The sequence below is a fragment of the Camarhynchus parvulus genome, chromosome 14 (assembly GCF_901933205.1).
Source record: "Camarhynchus parvulus chromosome 14, STF_HiC, whole genome shotgun sequence".
NCBI classification, from domain to species: Eukaryota; Metazoa; Chordata; class Aves; order Passeriformes; family Thraupidae; genus Camarhynchus; species Camarhynchus parvulus.
The window spans coordinates 13,367,361-13,384,246 of NC_044584.1; the positions used below are offsets into that span (position 1 = coordinate 13,367,361).

At 36.8% G+C, this 16,886-nt stretch overlaps 1 protein-coding gene across 5 annotated transcripts in view; it reads right to left on the minus strand.

Annotated features, from left to right (window-relative positions):
- Positions 1-16,886, minus strand: part of PARN (poly(A)-specific ribonuclease) — a 40,073-nt gene that overhangs the window by 22,248 nt on the left and 939 nt on the right. For 4 of the 5 annotated variants that reach the window (XM_030958132.1, XM_030958135.1, XM_030958134.1 and 1 more), the window contains exons 3-18: positions 16,449-16,528; positions 16,033-16,100; positions 15,861-15,942; positions 15,153-15,213; positions 14,693-14,858; positions 14,430-14,495; positions 13,639-13,677; positions 11,779-11,821; positions 11,066-11,146; positions 9,206-9,262; positions 8,276-8,353; positions 7,141-7,184; positions 6,611-6,653; positions 4,850-4,925; positions 3,676-3,786; positions 3,521-3,590 (exon numbers count right to left, since the gene is read on the minus strand). In XM_030958132.1, the coding sequence (XP_030813992.1) occupies positions 3,521-3,590; positions 3,676-3,786; positions 4,850-4,925; positions 6,611-6,653; positions 7,141-7,184; positions 8,276-8,353; positions 9,206-9,262; positions 11,066-11,146; positions 11,779-11,821; positions 13,639-13,677; positions 14,430-14,495; positions 14,693-14,858; positions 15,153-15,213; positions 15,861-15,942; positions 16,033-16,100; positions 16,449-16,528 (1,165 nt within the window). The remainder of the gene's footprint in view (positions 1-3,520; positions 3,591-3,675; positions 3,787-4,849; positions 4,926-6,610; positions 6,654-7,140; positions 7,185-8,275; positions 8,354-9,205; positions 9,263-11,065; positions 11,147-11,778; positions 11,822-13,638; positions 13,678-14,429; positions 14,496-14,692; positions 14,859-15,152; positions 15,214-15,860; positions 15,943-16,032; positions 16,101-16,448; positions 16,529-16,886) is intronic. The other variant, XM_030958136.1, reaches the window with a different exon arrangement.

The following is a 16,886-nucleotide window of genomic DNA, read 5'->3' on the forward strand; positions in this document are numbered from 1 at the left end:
AGACTTTTTTAAACCCAGCTCAGTTTACCAGTCCAGGTCAGTGACTACTTCAGCCACATGTGGCTGCAAGCACAAGAACAGCAACTCTTTATTCCTACAGTGAGAGTGGGAAGTTATTGGTCAAACTACACAGAAACACACCAATCTCCTTTTGCAGTAATTTTGCAAAGAAAAGTAAATGAATATAGAAAAGCCAAGGGATTTCAATGCCAGAGAATATAGCTTCCTAAGAGAAACTTTCTACAAATATAGCACAAACCCAAGTAATTTGTATGGATTTTGGTTTCTGATATCCATTGTATAAAAAACCCTTCTAAGCCAATTTCTGTTTCTACAGACCATGATGCTATTCATCTCAGTAAAACATGGTGTTCTCATTTCTCTACACCACTACACTCGCTACGTCCAGCTACATCAAAAGAATAAACAGCATTCAAACAACCCAAGGAGATACAAAAGAACATTGTCATTACAAGTTTGTGCGGCTTGTGGGTGGGGGCAGGAAGAAATGGAAGAGCCATTGCCCTAAACCAGTCAAAAAATTTCAAACCAACTCAAAAGTATATGAGACAGTAACAGTATCCAAATTATACACACAAGAGTTTAGATACTGCAATGAAGAGTCCCATCATCTCAACTCATAAATGTTCACTGGGGATTACTCAGAGCAGACAAACAGGATTTTTCAAAGATGTTGTGTATACAATAAAGCATAAAGATTACAGAAATGCATCTCTGGAATTCTTGCCTTATTGAGTTGTTTATCATATAAGTTACTGCATTATGCCTAAAAGAACCAAACAACCCTAAGGGAAAGTCTGTTTTTAATCAGTTCCACTCTCACAAAAGCCCTGAAACTAAAGATTTTACCTATGTTCATCATTAATCTTATATGAACATTAATATATATCCTGGTCATCATTGTTGAACAGCCAGCCAGGAAGTTCCATAATTCTGCTGACATAATGAAAGACATCAAAACTACTCTTGAAAAGAGAATTACCTTCATTTGAAAGCTAAGTTCATAACAATCAAAGCTTGATTTTTTAAATTTTAAATTTACTAATTTAAATCACATTAGTGACAAGCTCATTCAAACAGGAGACATTTCCAAAATCCTAGCAACAACGTGAAAGTTTAATCACTGAACTGTAGTTAAATATTAACATCTAATACACAGATATCTTGAAATAAAGACTTTATACACAACCCAAAAAATCATGGTCTGTTTTAAAGAACATTTTCAAGACTGTCTGGATAATAGTTCAAACTGAGAACACTGCTCTAAATAGCTGCCTTACACTAAACTCCTCTGCTCAGCTTCTTTCAGGAAAAACTTGTGACACAAGGTATAACTTTCATTTGTTCACCTTACTGTTTGCATGTTGTAGTTTGTGTTTTGCTTGAAGAATATGACTACAGCACAAAGGAAAAGGTTTCCTTGTTCTGACTGCTGCCCATGGCATCAGGTAGAACTTCTGGAGGAAGGAGGAAGAGTGTTTTTTTTCTCCCCAGCAGGAAGAGGGGAAAGAGTCTAGACCACAAACTGGAGCCAAGTAGGTGCAGCAGGAGCTGGCTGGCAGCCCAGAGCACATCTGCCAAAAACCCCAGGAGAAACACACTCACCAAGGGATATCAGGGAACTCTGAACTGCAGAGCCCTGGGTGCTACTGCAGGTGCTAAAAACACCACGTGCTGCACACAGAGACCTGCAGGGACTGACTGAACAGAGCAAAAGATTTGTTCATTGAAACACCTCACAGCTCTGACTTCTGACATGTACTTAAACATTTTTTTATTCTTTTCTTCAATAAAGAAAGAGTTGTTGTCTTATTCTGGTTTGCTAGTTTTACATTATAAGAGAAAGAAAACTAGCTTGAAAAATACAAGCCTTGGTCTGCTTGCTATAAGGAAAAGGTGAGAGTCTCACCTCTAGGCTCTGACTTAGGTGATGTGGCAGATGTTAGTTAGAATATGGCAAAGCTTCTAAAATTATGTGAAGGTAAGACATGGCAAGTCTTCCAAGTTTCCATTATTTAAAAATAATATATAGCTTTTCTAAAACAAGAAGCTACAAGCTGTCAATAATGGCAGAATGGACAAACACTCTTTTCTTGCAAACAGTAATTTTCATTTCTTACTTTAAAAAAAAAGAAAAAAAAAAAGGCAGCTGTTCTCCCTACAGTTTAACTCTTCCTTTCTTTGCAGTCAGGCAGTTAACCCTGAAGCTAGAACAGACACAGCAAGCTTCCTCTCACTCACTCTCACAACTTTGAAATGTCACTCCTAGAGGAATGTCACACTTCAAGTACACAATTAATTTGAAAAGCTTAAATTGAAAGTACTATTGTGACAGCTCTAGAAGTTGCTGTTTGTACAGGTTGCAAATATGCATTTCTAGGAAGAATTTTGATTTATTACTGAAAAATTATCCTGCTCAATTGGCACTTACTACTTGGCATGTGTGTTGGTGTTCCTGAAAACAACCTAGTGACAAATCCCATCTTAAAATGAAATTGTGCTGATCAATTCTATCTTCACCTTCACATTCAAACCAAGCAGTCACTGTGGGTCCATGATTCATCTAGGGAATATCTGTAGCATCTGCTAAAATATATGGAGTTACTGCCTCACATGTCTCAGTGTCAAGAGAATCACAGAACTGCTGTCACTATAAAGACATGATTTTCAGAACAATGAAAGGTGAAAGCCACTGATCACAATGATTTTCTCATTTGTGTGGGCCATCTGAAGCTAAAATAATTAATTCTGCCAACTCTCGTATTACAGGTTTGAAAGGATGGAATTTCTCCTGAATTTACACAGACAGAGTAAGCACTAGAATCTTTTTAATTTCAACTCATTTTTCTTTATGTTACAGATTGCAGCATCTTTAGACGTTTCCTAAGGTAAAATCTACAGATTAATTACATAAAGGATTCTAGATTCCCCAAGTTTTACTTCAATTTGTTCAAGGAGTTTTGCAAGAAGATCCAATTCAAAAGCAAAATACTGCTTATAGCATCATCCCATAAATCATACATGTATACTTCTTACACCATCTTAAAAATGGGTTACCCAACAATGTCAATACCAATGCTTTGTGTTATTTGGACTGACAATACCACAGGGATATTTTAGTTTTTCCAGACTGCTGAGCACACTCAGTTTTCACTATCAGTTACTGAGGGTCCTACAACATGAAGAACACCTGACCAGTTTTTCTTCAGTTCCATCACTTCCAAAGCTCACTCCAGAAACAACAGCAAGGCCATTAAAGCAGGCCAGGTACTCTTCAAAGTGTCCTTTCACAGGTCAGCAGAAAGTAAACCATCCTCCTCAAAAGAAAAGGTATTTACTTCATAGCCTCTCCAGCATTACCAGCATGAATCAGAAAGCCAAAAAAACTTCAGTTTAAAGAAAAAATGCAGTTAGCTATTGATTCCACGGCTAGAGGTAGATCTGCTGAAGCTGCTGTTGTACTTTCTTGTTTTAGCAGGTTTTTTATACAACTACTTACTTGTTAAAAAAAGGTTCAATGAGTTTTGATCTAGCAGACACATGGTTTTTCGGAGGACTGAGGAATGAACCTGATGAATGAAGAATAAATTCAGTATGTCATAAGCAGCTACAGAGAGCACCAGGAAGATGGTTTGGAAAAGATTTCACATATACCTAGGAAATTAGCCATGGAAATGAAGCACAATCCAGTAATGTAAGCATCATATCCTGCTTCATGGAGTTGTTCAGATGCTGTATTGTAACTTGGAAATCCTTCTGCACTTTCTGAGGGGAAAAAGACATTTATAAATAACTATCAGAGAAGATAAAGATAGTCCTGTATGCTTACCCACAGGCTTATTTTGTTAGAGCATAACATCATTTGGGGAAATTTATACAACTTTCAGAATCTTCAAATTTTCTTAAGTTCTTTAAAAAGCAGGGTTTTTTGCATTTTAAAATTAGAATAGGTTAATAAGATGGAAAGTCTTAAAAAGCCCTTAATCCCCAGACCTGCTCAGCCAAAATGAGCATTAATTGTAAGACAGTGACAGCAGAATTCCCCACAAAGAGTATCTTTTTTTCCTGACTTGCATTTAAGAGAACAGTCTAATTAAAAGCTTCACTATTAACCAGATAGATCAGATTTTTCAAGATATTTAAATGAAGACTAAACTGAGTGATTTAAAGAAGTCTTTATTGACAAATGCACTTGGTGTTTATGCTCTGCACATTCAGCAATATAAAAAAGTCCTGCTCATCTTGATTTTGATTAAGCACTGAAACTTTCCCTTTCAACATACTCCACTCTACAGTATTGCTCTCCCTTTTCTAAATTAGCAGCTTAAGAAAAATTCCAGAACCTTGAGCTAAGCTTGCCCTTTGATTAAATATCCTTCTGTTCAGCTCAAGCAAAAACCCCTTTTTCCTACTGAAAGAACTTCAGTAATTTCTAGAACACACACAACTGGTTGGTGCTGTATAAGTTTTCTTAGTTTTGTTTGTCCAAGTGCCTCCTGTAGTGCTCTGGTTTTGATCTAAAGGACAACCATCAAATGAAAGTTTTGAACAAATTTTAAATTAATCCCCAAAAATCAACCTAAAAGAAAACAAATCCATCATTAGAAGATGATGAAACTGCTGTTCACTGAACTCATCCATTCTTTTCTGTCTAGATTCCTATTAAGTTCCAGGTATACTTCTAAATATAACTGCACTGTATGTACAGTGCCCTCATTTAAAGTCCCTTCATCAAAACACTAAGTATTAGCAGGGAATTTATAATTCAGACCAAGAACAGACATAATCAAAGCATTTCAGGAATAAGAGCATTTTGATATATCCTTACCAACTTTAGGAGGGCTGAATGGAACCTCTTTTAAACGTTTTTCCAGTTCTGCAAGTGATGTATTATTAATGAGCTCCTGCAAGAAAAGCCATCATTAATTGGCAATGTCAAGCACATTTTCCCTGGAAACTGAAATCAAACAGTATCAAATGAGTATTTACTGCTGCCACCTGGTGTTCTCCAAGGACTTACACACAGCCCTAATTCAAACTAACGCACCAGAGGTGTGTCAAGACAAATTTCAGTTACCTTGCCTCACTTGCATCATAAGCATTTATTAATGCTGCTCAGAATTATTGAGGGATTATGCCAAAGTAATATTTCTATTTGTATCTGGTTTCATGCAGGGCACATGTGGCAAGGGAAAAGGCAGCACAAACAGCAGGGCAAATATTCTAAATACTGATCATAATGGTTGAAGGCACTCAAGGTGAGTATTGAAATGTGCTTGCTGACTGGACATTCTTGAATAGTTTTACAATGTAAATAGTGCTGACTTAAAGTAATACAGAGACTGAAAGAAGTCTGACAACCAGAGATTTGCTCCTACACATCAACTTAGTTGAGCAGCATCAGTGAATCTACTGATGAATTATATGCATAAAATAAAGAGCCACAAAGATGTATTATAGATTAATTTCTTACTGAAGTTCTTAATCAAATATATGTTGTGAATCAGTACAATGGAAACACGCAGAATCAACAGCCAAAGAAAGCAAAACATGTCACACGATCTTTTCTTAAAGTTGTCTGAGATCTATGAGGACCAGATTTTCTTTGGTTCTCAATCAAGCTTAGCTGTTTACACTCATCAAGTCTGCAGACTGAAAAGTTACCAAGAACTAAGTACAATGAACAAGCTCAAATGATGCATTCATTTGGCATCCCAAAATCAGGGTTTCACAACAACAGGCTAAAAACCCAGTAAGTACTGCTGTAAAATCACAAATATCAAAATGGCTGTACCAAACACAAAATTTGTGGAGGTTTCTTACTTTTCAGAAAGCCAAAGCCTCTATTCTTACCACAGCAGTGTGCAACACCAACCTGACAATACCTACAGGTGTATTCAATAGCACTTCTTTCTGCAATGCTCTGGAGCCATAGAGCTATGCACAAAGAGAGATGCTGCTTCCTCAGCATGTTCTTTAATTAATTCAAGGGCACCCGGGAAAACAAGAGCTTATGAACACTTATCTCAATACTTCTTTAGAGGAATAAAACTCAGGGCGTAAGAGATTTTAAGAGAAACCTGTAATTTTTTTTCCTCCTGCTGACTACCCACTGAGCAAAGCCCACAAGAGAACCTAATGATGATAAAGCATTTTCCCAGACAAATCTAAGTCAGCATTCACAGTACTCTAAGGCTTTGAATATACAAGCAGCTTCCAGATCCTATTTGTTCATGAACAGCACTTTTTTTATCTCCTGAGGGGACATTCTACTTAACAAGAAGAAAATAATCCACTAATCACATTTTACCTAGCAAAAACTCTACATATTTTAGAATCCAAAGCTGCCAAGTTTACCGTAAAACTTCCAACAAAAGTGACAAAAGCCACTAGTAGGAAAGTAAAAATTTGCATTCTCTAAACTCAGTAAGTTTAGATAAGAGGTAAAGAAAAATCAGTTGTCTACAATAAAAGGAGCATCACAGAAAATATTATTCAACATCTTTCTCCACAAAGAGGTATCATTTGTTTCAATACACATGTATTAATGCACTTTGGATCTTCAAATCATTCTGTAATATTAACTTACCTTAAAAGGTTGCGTACTTGCCATCAGTTTAGTATCCAGTAGCCTAGAAACAAAATAAGAGCTAAATAGGTTGAAACAGAAGAATGCCCATTTTGCCAAACCCTCAAAAAATGTTTTAGTGTATTAGCTGGGAAACAGCAGATACACCCCACTGAAAATTACTGTTGGATTTGGAACAGCCAAAACATTCTTTGGCTTTGTTCAGCATGAAAAAGGACAGCAACCAAGGAACAGCAAGAGATGCAAACAACTAGTAGCAAATAAATCTTGTTCCAAATGAAGTGTAGATTCAAAACACCAAACATCATGCCAAACCCAGGAGAATAGCAAGGGTGCATCTTTTGCCAAGAAGTGAACCAACAACACTGCTTTTCTGGAAAAAAGCTACTCAAAATTACTTGAAAAATTCTATTTATCTAACTTGATCCCAATTTCTTTTCCAGTAACAGCTAGGGTACAGGGCTAGGACAAAAAACATCAGCTCCCTGCAACTATACTGAAATGGTTGAAAGTTTGAACTAAGAACTTACCGGGGAAAGACACATGATGTTACTTCCTTGAACTCACTTAGGTCCTAAATTTAACATGAAACCAGAAGATAAAATCCAAGTCAGTGAACTGTTTAGTCTCAGGAGGACAGAGAGCAGTAGCTGCAATTATCCAAACAGCCTCTAAAAGTGAGCTACAGCAACTGAATTCTCACTGCAAGAGATGCGTTTGTCAGCGCTACCATAGACACCACCTGCAGTTACACACAACTACAGACTACGTATTTCTGATTTGTGTCATTAGTAATGAAATGTTCTCTCACTGCCAACACCTTATCCTATTTTACACCCTAGGCTACTTCTGATCCAGGCCAGTTAACAGTTCGTAAGTGTTCCCAGCATTTAGTATTTCAATGGAATATAAGCAGTCACTCCAGGTATGCAGGGACTGCCTACAGGTTTAGATCTGCCAAGGGTCAAAAATACAGGAACTAGTGACAATTGCTTACATTCCAACAACATCCAAACTGGTCCCAAACTTCTTTTTCCCATCTTAGGATCAAGTCTTTCCCAAAAACACCATGTGAGCCATCCTTCCAGTGAAACATTTGGCTTCCTCAGACAACGGTTTTGGTGCCAATACACTGCTTAGTTTAACTGAATAGTCCAGTCATGAACTGTTAGAACAGCCCTGCTGCCGTCTAAGTGTGCTCCCTCTAATTATTCTGACATTATAACTCTTCATCCCAGGGAACATCATCCTGCTACAAGACTGCTTATCATTTTAGAAAGTGTGTACTATATTGTTTAAAACCACACATTCCCATTTTGTAAACTGCAAAGGAGAAAATGCCACATAATTGTGCTGAAGCTCCATACCAGTATCTTATAACACGTCAGTCAGTCAAATATACCCAACATAAGCAAAAACCACAGTTCTACTATCTGATTTGAACCTTTTAAAAATGTAAAGGAGAACAATCCAACTAAACTTTCTACATAAATATTTATGACAATAAGGCCACAAGTACCAAACAGATTTTTTTTAAAAGACTTTTCGATACTTGTTCACAGGCTGACCAATTCTTCCATTCAGAAGAAAGTGTGGAGATAATATTAAAAGACAAATACATTAAGGCATTTATTTCATCATCTGAACACTCAAAAGATTACTTACATCAGGTAGGGGGCAATAGAACTGATGTATGGTGTGCATAACATCCAGCAGCATGTTGTGCCCAATAACAAGCTTGTCCTGTGAAAATAACGTTAAATGTCTGGTACATTTCCAGTCCTGGCCATGGCAAAGGGCATTGGTGAAAACCCCTATCCCAGCTGCCAGCACATGGGAACAATTACACATCAAACCTCCCCATCTGCTCTCTGCCTGCCCCACACACTCCTTCATTCTCTCAGAGCAGCCACTCCTTTTTCCTCTACTCCCACCATTTATCACAGGCTTTCACAGCAGCTTCATATGGTGAGAAGATGCACTAGAAAAGCTACTTACAACTTGGTTTCCAAATGTAATCTACTTAAGACTGAAGTCAAGGCATTTCTCTGTCCATCACCTTTTAATTTACTTATACAACAAACACACAATATATTCCTTATGGTTATAACATACAGTAGTTATTAAGCGCATGTCTGGCTTCTCACAGTGCAGAACCTTTCATGCCAGATGCTGTACAAGCAAGCTCTTTGAAAAAGCTCAAGCAGTTTCCTAAAATGTTAATTTTGATTCACTTGACATGATAACAGTCCTTCTTTGACAGCCTTTAACTGCCAAGAAAATAAAGGAAAAAAACCCAAAATATTTTCAGAACAGAGAAAGAAAAACCGACCAAAGCTTATTTACGTAAGAGCCCTAAGAAATTGCTATTCTTGACTCTTTCAGATACTAAGATTCTTCATGTCATTCTTTAGTTTGAGCTTACTTAACCTACTACACTCAACCACTGTAAAACATGAAACAACATAAACTTAAAATGCCACTTTAACTTATATTTCATCTTCTCCTCCAAAATGTAACAGCAAAAGAATCCTTTTTTTGAATTATTTATTTTTTCTTACAAATAAAAGTAGGTTAAAAATCACATTAACTTACAGAATTAGCAATGGCATGAACAACTCTGGAAAATCCTACAGCATCATTCAATTCTTCCTGTAAGAAAGATTCTGGCATTAGTGAGACACAAATACAAATACTGCCACAACTGTACCTGCAAACTGCCAGATGCCCCCAGTTTGCCTCAAACTGCTTCTCAGACACAGCCAAGAACAAACCATGAAGGAAATGTCAATATTTGCAAGACCCAAAAGGTTAAAGCAGGATCCTGCTCACAGAATTTCCATTTTCTATGTAGCTCTAGTTCACTGTCAAGCAGGATGAGTCACAAGCTGCTGTCCTGGGTTGCCCAAGCAGCCACTCTGCCCTTTGCTCACTCCCCTCACCCGAAATTCAAAGGCAGACAATAAGATTTGTGGATAAGGATAATGAGAGCCCATCCCCTCCAGCCTCCTTGCTTTTGGGGGAGGGTGGGAGGGAAAGCCTTGGCACTGTGCAAGTGCTGTTCAGAAGCAGACAAAACACACGGATGGTATCACTGGTGTTTGAGCCACAAAGCAAAATACAGCCAAATACAGACTGCTGCAAAGAGGGGAAACTTCTCCCCAGGCAGAGCAGTAACAGCTGCAGTCAGTTCATTGTCAGCACATGATCCCAATAGTGCTCAGCAGCTCTGACACTGCAAACAGCTCACAAGGTATTACAATTAACCTACATATTTTCAGCTGCACTTTTTACATACATTGTTACATATGCAACAGGTTGAATCCTGATTGTCACTCCTATTAAATCAGCCCATACTTTCATGCTAACACAGATTGAGGAAGAAATATTCTTCATTATTTATATAAACAAAACCAAGGAGAAACATTAAAATGTGCAACTCACATTATACAACACTGTAGTTGTATAAACTGACTTTTGATTAATTTGGAGGGTTCTGACTACAGCATAAACTGCTCTGTAACAGATTTTTCTTTCTCAGGTCTATGGAAGCAATTTCTGCCTTGTGTTATGTGTCTTTATTCAACCAGAACTAAAATTCAATAAAAACATTCACTGTTAATTTAGTTCATCTCTGAATACTGCTACTTTGAGCAGGTAATACCCCCACTAAAAGCCCTACTGTAGTAGTAAATTGCTCCCAACCTGCCTTCTGGATAAAGAGATGTCATATTAATTAATGTCACTTTAGATATCTCTTTTCCTCTTAAAAGGATTTCTGCACAGAAGTATTGTTTGTTCCACCCAAACTGATTTTATCTTGATATATGAAAGCACAATCACAGGAGTTTGATCAGGAACTCCCACAATTCAAGTCTTATGACCTCCTGAAATTTGCATCACTCAGTAAGCAAAATCAAAGTCTAATAAACCGTGAGAGTGGCTGAATACACCAGGTGTGACCTCCTGGTCAGTTTGTTACCACAGCAGTAGTGTACAGTGTGGGTCTTTCAAGAAATGACACATTCACTGTGCAGGACACTAACTCAGGCAGCCAAGAGCAAGCAAGCTTTCTAAGAGAAGGGGAGACTGTGAATCTAAACCATGTAACAACTTGCTCAAGAATTTCTACAAGAAACTGATGTTTCCTCTTACTGGGACACACTTCTGTGAGAGCAGAGAGTCATATAAGGAGGTAATCACTACTCCAGAATATCCATTCAGTATTCCACAAATTCTGATTTTTAAAAAAATTTTAGAGTGACTTGCAACTCTTTTTGCTCTCTTGCAAGGCCTAAGTTATCTGGTAGAATTTATAAAATCAAACTCAGCCAGCCACAGCAAACCAAAGGCAAACAATACCAAACCCTATCCTGCATTTTTGCATTGCTGAGTGAAGTTGGAGGTTCTCACCCTTCCCCTCTCACACAAACTAATGGAATTGAATTTATTTACCTGCTCTTTTGCTTGTTTCTGCTGCTCTCTTCTTTTTCGTTCCTCTTCATCTACCTTAGTAATAACAATATATCTCTCCTTCTAAAACAAAAAATGTATAGTTTGAGGAATGACTCTGAGAAGTTTAGATTTAAGGCTGCTGCAAGTTTCTGTAAATTTACATTGTAAAGAAAACTGTCATACCTCAGCAGCAGTTACTTGGCAACACAGCTGTTTCTATTGTAGGCACCACATTATCACCTACTCCCAGAAGCCTATTTTAGAAAGCTGTATTTGCTTCATCCACCAAACCTAATTTTTCCTAAACCTTTTTACTCCTCAAAAAAGATTATCAACATTTCCTTGTAAATAGTTTGTTTCAAATACCATTTGAAGCAGAGATCTATGCTGGGAAGTGAGGCCACTGCACATGATGCTGCTGGTTTTCCCCTGAGATCACAACCTGCTTTTCACTAATACTGAACATCAGACCCACTGTATTTTAAAACACCTTTTAGTATCCATTTAAAAAGTAATACTAAGCCACACAAATACATGCCCACACTCCATATGTTGGTCAGATAGAAATTAGTTCACTGTGTTCAACTTAAAATGCTTTGAATTTGCATAAAAAAGCTCAAGTTAGATCTAAAAATCAGGAGAGATGGTGAAACTGAGAAATACAATTTTCTTTCAACGGATCAAATGTTAGAGGCAGTAACAGGCCTAGCTACCTTATCTGACTCCAGAGTTTCCACGTGGATACCTTTTGGATACCTACATCAAAACAAATGAAAAGTAAATATTAATAGTTATTCACTCGGCCTTAGCATATCAAAACCACAACAGTAATTTAGTAATTTCATGTTTCATTATTTCTGTAAGTCTTAGGCATAAAAGAACCATTACACCTTTCTTTTTAATTTTAATAGTGCAACATTTGAAGCAATAGGCTAGTTTAACTGGCCTCCTTACATTACCTAACAGTAACTGGCACTGACACAATTTCCCATGCTATTGTTGTGGAACCTGTAATTTTTTATTTTGGTGATAGTAAGTAAACATCATGTAGATATTTCATCACAATCTAGAATCTTTGCTTTCAAGAAATCCAAAACAAGAATGCTCTCATTTACTTGCAACCCCAAGACAACTTCTTTGAAGATGGCATATCTATAATACATCACTTATTTGAGGACTTACTAACAAACCCTGAACTTTCTGCTACCAGTAGATTTTAGTAGGAATTATTAACTCAGATGTCATCACCTCTGCTACAGGATTGCATCACACCACTACAATCACATTTAATTTCCAAAATAACACCATACACAGAGCATCCAACTGATAGCAAAAGTAAGAGAATATTGCCTTTTCCTGCTTAACCAGTAGCAATTACTCTAATAATCTCATTATAATAAACTAACCACAACTGCACAACCACTTCAGAACCAGCAAGTTTCCTTGGCCTCTGGCTACTCCTAAAATTAGTACTGGAGAGCACACTCCAAACACTGTTGTGTCCTTTCCACCCTGACTCCTCACACAGTTTTGATCTCCATCTCACTTATGAGCTGCCTCATGCCACAAACCTTGGGTGTATCAAAACACTGATGCACAAGAGAATACTTCAACAGAGAAAACGACCTGTGAAGAGGTCAGGACACAAGGGCAATCAATAACTTCATTCTTCTGCTTTAATTAGCTCCATGCTACCTTCACAGCTTGGCTTTCTCTCTCCAATACACACACACAGTGTACAGAGCTGTGCTCTCATAAAGCAACACTACTGAATGTTAAAAAAACACAAGAACACAGTCTTCCATCCACTCAGGGAAGATGTAAGGATAAGTATCAGACAAACTTCAAGCTACATGCTACAGAAAGCTATAGACATGTTAAAAAATGACACTGAAAAACTGTTGAAAACACAACTGCTTTTTTTCAGATTAGTTCTCAAGCTCACTTCTTGAGATCCCATTTTCTAGAGAGAAGCTTTATTTTATCTGCTTCCAGTGGAAGTGACAGAGTGCCAGATTCAGTGCTGCAACACTGAATTAACTAAACATACAAAAAAAGACTTGCATATTTTCCACATCTTACTACTGCAGTCAGAACAGTGAAAACCTTACTCTAAAACCTTGGAGTTTCCCCTAAGGCCTTATGAGATAGATTTAGGCAACATACAAAGTTATCAGAAGTGCTTATGCTTGGCATCCAACAGAAAATTATACCCATACCAGTACCAACCACAGAACTGCTATTTTTTCAGTTAAAGCCCACAATCTGTATAAGCACATGCCCTTTCTGCTCACTAAAAACCTAGCATGCTGCATTTGCTATATAATTCTAGGCTGTGCTGTTCTATTCAGCGATTCTACATAGGATAAAACAAATACTAAGCTTTAATATCTAAATTAATCATCACAAATAAGTTTAATGTAATTCATCTTCAGAACATTACAGAAGTCTTCTTTTAAAGGGAAAAATAAAGTCTAAATCAATCACGTCAAAGTTAAGTAGAGATATCTTACCCAGATCTCTTATCAAAAGTACTAAAAATATACAGTAAGGCAGTATTAGCAGTAACTTACTTCCAGCTCAAGGTCTGATAAATTAATTTCCTTTGAAATCTAAAACCAAAAGACAATCATGTTACTAATAATCCTTTCACAGAGTGTCTCCTAGGAATGATTTCCGGTTTAAGCTGACTCTAAGTGTTCATTTGTAGAAAGATTTTCAAAGCAAGAGTCACTGCTAGCAGAACTGTAGGCCAGGAAGAGATTTACTGAATTCTGATGTTCAGCTGCCAAACTGTAAAGGCATTTACACCATGTTTTAAAGTTACCCATGTATCTTCTCATCAGAGAGTATGCTGTAGTCATGGTCACTCAACACAGATACAGTGATGGGACCTTATCCCCAGCTTCACCATGTTCTACTATTCCTAAATTTGTTTTTAAATTTTTTTTTAAATAATCACACTCTTCAAATATCTAGTTTCCAAAGCTAAATAGAATTTTGGGAAGGAAACCTACTTAAAACAGTCACACACTGCCAACTGTGAACAACCAATAGCTCAACAGATTTTAAAAGTTTCTTTATAAAATGCATCTGGATCACTTCAGCAGTAACAAAAGGCAGCTCACACATACAGGACATTTCTTGACTATACTTAAAATATTTTGCCACTACATGCAGCAGTTATGGCTCAAAATAAATTACACCTGCATACATTACCACATATTCTTAACATTCAAAAATTAGTCAAATGTAGATTTTGCTAAAGTTAACTCAAGTAAACGTATTCTTCCCTGTCACTCCCCTAATTCTATATGACCAAACAAAAAAATATTTTAGAAGAAATGCAATTTCAGAAACTGACCCTGTACATGGCTCCAGTTCCAAACTTTCACTTCCTTCATTCTTTAATAAGTCTTCTATCTGTTCCCTGGAAGAAACAGATTATTTGCTTCTGTATCTACTATTTTATTTTTTGGAAGTTTACAGCTCTCTCCAAAAGACAAGAAAATGCTTCATAACAAAAAGTGCAGCATTTATAAACAGTGAAATAATAGAAATGTGAAAATATCACTACTGTCCACATTTTAGTTTTAAGTTCAGAGGGTATTAAACAGGGTTACTTACACTACTTTCTCTACAAATTTTTTCTGATCTTCAGGAATTGTTACAGGGCACTTTGTGGAATTAGGAGAAATGTATGACAGAGATCCTGCACCATTGGCTTGAGAACGTTTTTCATCATACTGTTCCCTTAGCTGTCTCTCTTCTTCCTGATTTAAATACGGAATTCCTAACAAGAAAAGGAAAAGCTCATCATAATTGGAGACTAATCAGGGATGCATAGGGCTTCAAGTATTTGCCTCTGTTACATCCCTGCAGACTGAAAGCAAACCCTTTCAGTGATTCTTAGAAAGGGAGTTACTATCAGCACAGTAGAGTGGATAAGAATAATTCAAGAACTTCATTACATGTTAAGACAGTATCATGGATGGCAGCCTTTTTTCTTTTGCAGAAAACAATGAAAGGTATCATCACAAATTTTGCAGGCATTGAAAGAAATTGAAAACAAACCAAAACAACTCACCGTTGCGAAAAACTTTATTAAAATCAAATCCTTGGTTTGCTAAAAAATCTATACTTGAACTCTGCAACAAGAGAAAAAGGCTTTACAATTGGCAGAAGTAGCTGTGGCATCAGTTAAGTTATTTTCACACTCTTTAAGAAATTATACAAAGTCCAAAGCCAAGAACAGCCAAGTTTGTGACCCTAAAGAAGCCACTGAGAGTTTAGGCTCTGCTACTATTCTTATTGATTTTCAACTTCCATAAGGTACAAGAACCATGAATATGGTAAAGGACAAAGATGAAAGAACAAATTACGTGGAGAGAGGAAACGAAAGAAAGCAAAATGTGGTTCAGGAGAACAGATATGAGACCAGAAAAATGTTGGCAATTGCCTAGGAAGCAGTGAAAGCAAGATAAGCAGATGAGAATAAAGGATTAAAAAGGCAAGGAAACTGGAAGTTCAATGAGAAGAGGAAAAAAAATAGAATCATCGTGCCAAGTTTGGAATATTATCTCAAATTCCAGAAATCACACACAGAACAAGATTTAAAAACTAAAGTCAAGGATATTCCCTTAAAGCTCCATTTTTGGGATTGCTCTTAATTGATGCTTATTTATTTTATAAGAAAAAAACCCAAACCCAGAAACTTATGTTTTTCTACCTTTTAAGCTAAAGTTTGTTTCAGGTATACCTTAACCAAATAAAATTAAACTGTTTTTCTACTAACCTGACAGACAAACTTGACATCTGGTGAATTTCTGTTAAAGGGTTTTGGAAAAATATAGAAATTAAATGACTTCATTATATACCTGTAGAAAAGATGAATTACATGTCAATACAGCTTGTCAGTATTTAGAAAATCCTCAATTAAGAAAACAAGAAATAAGAAAATAACATACTTTTCTTCTGCGTCATCATATTTAAAAGTGCAAAGGCCAAACTGAAAGAGCAAAAAATCCATGGAATGCTGTAAAAGAAAAGAAAAATTTTGCATAAGAATGAAACAAGTACAGATTTAAACATAACCAGGGTGCATCCTCATATGATTTTTCTCCATTTCAAAATAAAGTGAATCTTCATAATCAATGTTCATTTCGCTGGTAATTTGAAAGTAAACCAGAGTTCTTCTGCTAGTTTTCATCCCCATTAAATCCTCTTACTATCGGCCCAAGATGACTTTAGTACGCAGTTCCATTCCACAAAGAGACAAGAACTGAGGGAAGTTCCATCTGTCTTTCCTCCTGTTGATCACACAAACAAGATGCTGCACCAACAGCAGCTTCAGTTTTCATTTTACTCCATGTAAAGACTTTACCTTTTTAAGTTTCTGATACCTTTCTTCTGGAGTGTCAAAGCCATTTGTTAACGCACTAACTGAAGGCCCATCACTGATCCCTAAAAAAGCAGAACATATTTTGCTTTGAGTAAGCTTTTCAAAATTAACCACAGCAAACAAATGCAACAACTGGCAATTGCTTTCACTTAAAAGTATGTATTACAATTATTTAATTTGAAAAAAATACTACTGCAATAGGCCACTCATTTTAATAGGGACATTCGAGAAGTAAAACTCTTCTGCAAAAGCTCTGTCATTCTGGCTCCTATTCAATATGTCAGTAGCAGCCCAAGACCTACCAATACCCTAATGTAAATGGGCTTTACAACACAATGCAGGATCAAAGCCAAACTAAAAATGGGAAGAGTGTTGCCCAGAGATTTATTGAATAACTTAGTCACCTTAAGCAATACGCGA